The sequence below is a fragment of the Physella acuta genome, unplaced genomic scaffold (genome assembly GCF_028476545.2).
Source record: "Physella acuta isolate Inbredline_101_S28 unplaced genomic scaffold, ASM2847654v3 ptg000970l, whole genome shotgun sequence".
Classification (NCBI taxonomy): Eukaryota; Metazoa; Mollusca; class Gastropoda; family Physidae; genus Physella; species Physella acuta.
Genome location: NW_026732487.1, coordinates 1 through 6,112, shown reverse-complemented (window position 1 = coordinate 6,112; position 6,112 = coordinate 1). Strand labels below are relative to the sequence as shown.

Here is a 6,112-nt window from a genome sequence, read left to right as displayed (position 1 = left end):
CTTGTTTTCTTCTGTTTTACTTAAATCACTGTTTAGCTTTTAGTTTTACTGGATGTGAACTGTTGTAGATACAACCATCACAAATTTGTTGTTCAGTTTGAAAATTCCTAAGATTATATTTTATGGATTTGACATAGAGACACTATTTCTATTAAAAGCCAAATGTCATGTGTTTACATTGGAAACTGGAAGTGTATCTGGCCAACCTCAGCAAGACTTAGGTTGTTAATGAAAACACTATCTTCCTGCAACTTCATACAGGAATGTTTTTGGGAAAAGTATTTTAAAAATAAAACAGTTCTTCATTGGCCGTTAACTTATTAATCCCGATTGTTTTAAAATTAAACCTTATAGTTTACAGATGTTACATAATTAGTCGCTGATAATTGCAATCTTTTGCTAACTGGTCATCCATTTATGCCGTCCACTGGGGGGGGGGGGGGGGGGGGGTCCGAAAAAATTCACTTTTGCGTACGCGCGTGTGGATTTTTTTTTTTGGGGGGGGGGGGGGGGGGGGCATTAATGGATGTTTGAAATGTATTTCTGAATATTAAGGTTATTTCGTACTTTCAAACTTATTTTTCCAAGAATAATGTATTAAGTATCAACATACTCAATATTGACCGCGCTCAGTTTATATTTCATGAAGATATCGAAAACAAAAATTAGTTTATAGGATAGGGGCGTGGTACGCTGTGTGAAGACATTTTAAGTGGGGGGGGGGGTAAAATTTATATCGTTTATGGACTAGTCCTAAACTTTTCTAGAACCCTTGATGCTGAATGGTCAACCTATTGAAACGTATCAGTCTTTTCATTGTTCTCGAAATTCAAATTCACCTGACCTGGTGTGTCGACACGACAAACTGACCGTGCCTACTGGAAGACCTGCCTTGCTGTGTTGACACAACTGACCGTTAAAATAAATGCCTTCTACAGCACACTGACCTGCCTTAGTGTGTTTGACACAAAATGACCGTTAACTGACTACTAGAGCACACTGACCTGACCCGTCTGCCCTAATGTGCCTACACGACCTTGATAATTTACACCTTATCAGTGCAAGTGTTAGCATGCCAGAGTTTCACTTGGTGTGTACACAGTGGTCCCCACATTGTTTAACATAGACCACCAGTGTCCATGAGTGTAACAGAGGTCCCACACATTACTTACCATAGGAAACAACTGTGCATTAGTCTGAAAGTGGTTCCCCCCACACTATACAACATAGGAGACAACTGTATGTGACGGTATTTATATGACACAGCTTAACGTAAGTGTGCCAGTTGTCACCAGCGAATGCTAACAGAGCACAGCTATACATTTATTAGTTTGACACTGACAGTGGTTGACAGAAACCAGCGTAAAAGATCGTATTGTTTCATTTCACTGAAACAGGTAAACTACTTAAGTTATCGGTATTTTAGAAAACGGAAATAAAGTAAAATACACTGCCGTTCTATGTATGGACTTTCGTTTTACCTAACGGAATCAGTACTCGGGTTACCGTGTTTATACGAAAACAGAGTAAAGTACCAATATTCCGGTTACCTGAAATCTCACAAAAGATGTTCAAACTACGCATTGGATATAATACTTCCATACTTAAAAAAATGTCAGCCTTACTAAAACAATACTCAAATCATAGTGTTCACATACACATAGGCAAGATTAGAAAACTAAGCTTTTCCGACACACGAAGGTGTAAAATGTCGAGATTCGTCAAAATGTCGATTTCCGACACGTTTACAATACGTGCTATAGCCTCCGAATACAATGAATAAGCATACACGGATGGCTTGTGTTAAACATAACGAATAACCTTAGGCACGAGATATGTTCATGAAGAGGTTGAGAACTGCTGACTGGGACCAAGCTCTTTGTGTTAGGGGGTCATCCATAAATGACGTCACACTCGGGGGGAGGGGGGTCCGTAATTTTGTGACGATGTGTGATGACGGGAAGGGGGGGGGGGGTTCAGATGTTGCGACGTCACATTTTTGCATTATAAAAAAGCAATGTTAGAAAACGTTATTTCGCGTTTTAGATAACTGTTTTAATAAATTGTAATAGTTTAGTAAGATTTTGGAAAAATATCGATGTTTAAAAAAAATTCAACTGCAATTTTCAGGGGGGGGTTGTAGGTTGAGGTGTGACGTCATTTTAGGGGGGTCTGGCTTTTTGTGACGACGGAGGGGAGGGGGGGGGGAGGTAAAAATCGTCCAAAAAAGCGTGACGTCATTTATGGATGACCCCTTAGCCTATAGATTCTAGAACTCCTTTTGTTACTGTGGCTTGAAAGAGAGCTCACAGCTGGATTCACTATACATCATTATGCATGGAGGGGCAGGAGAGCATTAATTTTAGAACCAGTGGCTGTCAAGTAGGCTAAACGATTATTTAAAGCTTACGTTGGTAAACCACAGTCTATACTATAACAATGTGCTATTGTCTCGCTGTAGAATCTACTATCACTTCCATCCATCTCTAAACCGGAGTTAACTGAGGTATGCATTAATGTGATGTGCTTCTATGATAATATCGGTATCTATAAAGTTAAAGTGTAATTAAATTCTAGATCAAGGTTCTGTTTAAATATTCAACATTAAAAAAAAAAAAAAAAAACTAGAGATATATTTCAGGTATGCATCCTCAAATTATAAATATAGGCCAACATCTGCATATTTGGGTCAAATGAAAAAAAAAGTATTTAAAACATTTTGAAAAACAAGTGAACGCGATTTTGAAAATGTAGCTTTAAACTCCAGCGATAGTGGTACTATTCAATATGTTTATTTTTTAATAACGGCAAACTTTTTTGTTACTTAGGTAGCAACTTACATCAATAGATTAACGTCACCATAAAAATGTCACGGAAAAAGGTGAGACGAATGAGTCGCTAATTAAAATTCTAGTTGCTTTAGTTAATTAAATCAAACTTATCCTGTAACATAATTTCTCCGCCTCCCACACCGTGTAGGTCATTATCCTCGGAGCCGGAGTAGCCGGTCTGTCCACGGCTGTCTGTATCCAGAGCTGTTGCCCTCACCTGGAGCTGGAGATCGTGGCCGAGCACTTCTCTCCCCACACTACGTCAGACGGCTCGGGTGGATTCTGGGAGCCCTACGCCACTGGTTCGGACGTCGACCGTTTCTTGTGAGTTGTTACCCCCCCCCCCCCACACACACACACACACACTACCCCCACACACATACACACACTCCACACACACACACACCACCACCACACACATACCTACGCCACTGGCTCGGACGTCAACCATTTCTTGTGAGGTTTCTATTTGTTACCCCCCCCCCCCACACACACACTACCCCCACACACACTCCACACACACACACATACCTACGCCATTGGCTCGGACGTCGGCCGTTTGTCGTAAATTTACCGTCACCCCCCCCACCCCCCCATACATACACACACACCACCACCACCACCACACACTCGTATACCTACGCTACTGGCGTAGTATGGTTGACTTCATCCATGACTTCTAGTCTGGTATGGTTGACTGCACACAGGACTTCTAGTCTAGTATGGCTGACTGCACCCATGACTTCTAGTCTAGTATGGCTGACTGCACCCATGACTTCTAGTCTAGTATGGCTGACTGCACCCATGACTTCTAGTCTAGTATGGCTGACTGCACTCATGACTTCTAGTCTGGTATGGTTGACTGCACCCAAAAATCTAGTTTGACCAAGGACTCTGGTTTGTGTTGCAGGCGAATGGGGGAGGTGACCTTCAACTATCTCATGGGGTTGGCCAACTCGCCGCTGGCTGGAGAAATCGGAGTGCAGCTCATTTCTGGGTATACGCTTGACCACGGTGAGGTAAGGCTTGCAGACCAGGGTGGGGTACATGTCTTACCATGGTGAGGTAAGGTAGGCTGACCAAAGCGGGGGGGGGGGGGGGGGGTACATGTCTGACCACAGTGGGTAAGACTGGCTGACCCAGGCGGTGGTACGTTTGACCACAGTGGGAACTGACCATGTGTTCGGTAGGCGAGACAAAAGCTGTAGACAGATGGGTGTCTTCCTGGACCAGTGTAACCCTAACAGCTGACAACACCACAATGTTGATTGTCCTGTAACCCTAACAGCTGACAACACCAAAACAATGTTGATTGTCCACAGAGTGAACCAAGCTACAGACATATTGTAGATGGCTACCGGAAGTTGACGCCCACCGAATTGGCGCGGTTCCCAAAATTCCAGTTAAGTTTTTTTTTTTAATTTCCAAAATTTTCACACGTTGCGGTTTTACATCATAGGGATAGGGCCTACAATTAAAATTTTTGGAAATGTGAGTTCCAGTTTAGAAAGATTCAGTTAAAAAACGTCTTGCATAAATGCCGAAATTCCGCCTTTTCCAACTTCCCACTCCCTAAAAATATAATTTTGCATCAACATTATTAAACGAGAAAAATGGCCCGTTGAGGAAGGATACACCGGGCGCTAGGTTGATAGTGCTGTCTCTTTTCTCTAAACTAAAACCAACCCACCCCCCCCACACACACACACACCACCCCCACCCCCACCCCCCCACCCCCCCAAAAAAAAACATGTCTACCGTCCCATTCAGCGAAATATAATTATATACTTTTTCCAGTGTCCGCCCCCTCCCCGAAAATTCTACCCCCGCCCCCGAAAATTTCAAGTACCCCACTCCTCTCCGGGGAGGAAAAAGTCTGAAAGAAACACTGGTGTCGCGCTTAGCCACTACGCGAAGAATTGCATTAAAGAAATTGCGAGAAAACCACTTTTTAGATTAGACACATTAATTAGGCGGTAATTTTATTATAGAGTATCGATGAAGAAATTTCTTTTGAGTTGGGGAGGGGGAGGGGCTCAGACGTTCTTACGCGGGGGGGTGGGGCTTCGCCCCTACCCGAAGAATTGTATGCAAGAAACTCTTCACGCAAACCACTTAGATTAGACAACATTTCCTCTTTATTCAATGTTTACGCCAGAATCAATGACGTCATTATATTACTGTGAGATTATTTTCAACTCTATGCTAAATGTGTCGACGTCATACTTCGTTTTTCGAATTACTATGCATGTTTTTAAATTGCTTGTCTTTTCTCTAGAGCGTTCTTGTCAGATAGATAGATAGATAGATAGATAGATAGATAGATAGACAGACAGCGAAACTATTATTATAGACGAGAAAAATGGCCCGTTGAGGAAGGATACACCGGGCGCTAGGCTGATAGTGCTGTCTCTTTTCTCTAAACTAAAACCACCCCCCCACACACCCCCCCACCCCCCACCCCCACACACACCACCCCCACCCACCCCCCACCCCCCACATTCCCCCTCACCCCCCCCCCACACCCCCCACCCCCCCCCCTAAAAAACATGTCTACCGTCCCATTCAACGAAATATAATTATATACTTTTTCCAGTGTCCGCCCCCTCCCCGAAAATTCTACCCCCGCCACCGAAAATTTCAAGTACCCCCACCCCTCTCCGGGGAGGAAAAAGTCTAAATTAAAACCCCCCCACCCCCCCCCACACACACACCACCCCCCCTCCCCCCTCCCCCCCACCCCCCCTAAAAAACATGTCTACCGTCCCATTCAACGAAATATGATTATATACTTTTTCCAGTGTCCGCCCCCTCCCCGAAAATTCTACCCCCGCCCCCGAAAATTTCAAGTACCCTCACCCCTCTCCGTGGAGGAAAAAGTCTGAAAGAAACACTGGTGTCGCGCATAGCCACTACGCGAAGAATTGCATTAAAGAAATTGCAAGAAAACCACTTTTTAGATTAGACACATTAATTAGGCGGTAATTTTATTATAGAGTATCGATGAGGAAATTTCTTTTGAGTTGGGGAGAGGGGGGGGGGGGCTCAGACGTTCTTACGCGGGGGTGGGGCTTCGCCCCTACCCGAAGAATTGTATGAAAGAAACTCTTCACGCAAACCACTTAGATTAGACCAAATTGCCTTTACTCGATAATCAATGACGTCATATCAGTGTGTGCACTATCCGGCTTGAGATTATTTTCTACTCTGTGCGCTAAATGTGTCGACGTCATAGTTCGTTTTTCGAATTACTGTGCATGTTTTTATTTTGCTTGTGTTTT

The 6,112-nt window shown here is 43.6% G+C and overlaps 1 protein-coding gene across 1 annotated transcript; it reads left to right on the top strand.

The window, feature by feature from the left end:
- Window positions 1-2,420: 2,420 nt before the first annotated feature.
- Window positions 2,421-4,252, top strand: LOC131954048 (D-amino-acid oxidase). Its single transcript, XM_059317532.1, has 5 exons — window positions 2,421-2,506; window positions 2,829-2,881; window positions 2,980-3,155; window positions 3,742-3,850; window positions 4,154-4,252. Exons 2-5 carry the CDS (start codon window positions 2,867-2,869, stop codon window positions 4,250-4,252), a joined length of 399 nt encoding a protein of 132 aa, XP_059173515.1. The 5' UTR covers window positions 2,421-2,506; window positions 2,829-2,866.
- Window positions 4,253-6,112: the final 1,860 nt, after the last annotated feature.

Bases quoted from the DNA above. Each gene is read 5' to 3' on its own strand.
- LOC131954048 (XM_059317532.1), top strand. The intron at 3,156-3,741 runs GTGAGTTGTTAC...TTTGTGTTGCAG, and splicing joins TCGGACGTCGACCGTTTCTT to GCGAATGGGGGAGGTGACCT. The intron at 3,851-4,153 runs GTAAGGCTTGCA...GATTGTCCACAG, and splicing joins ATACGCTTGACCACGGTGAG to AGTGAACCAAGCTACAGACA.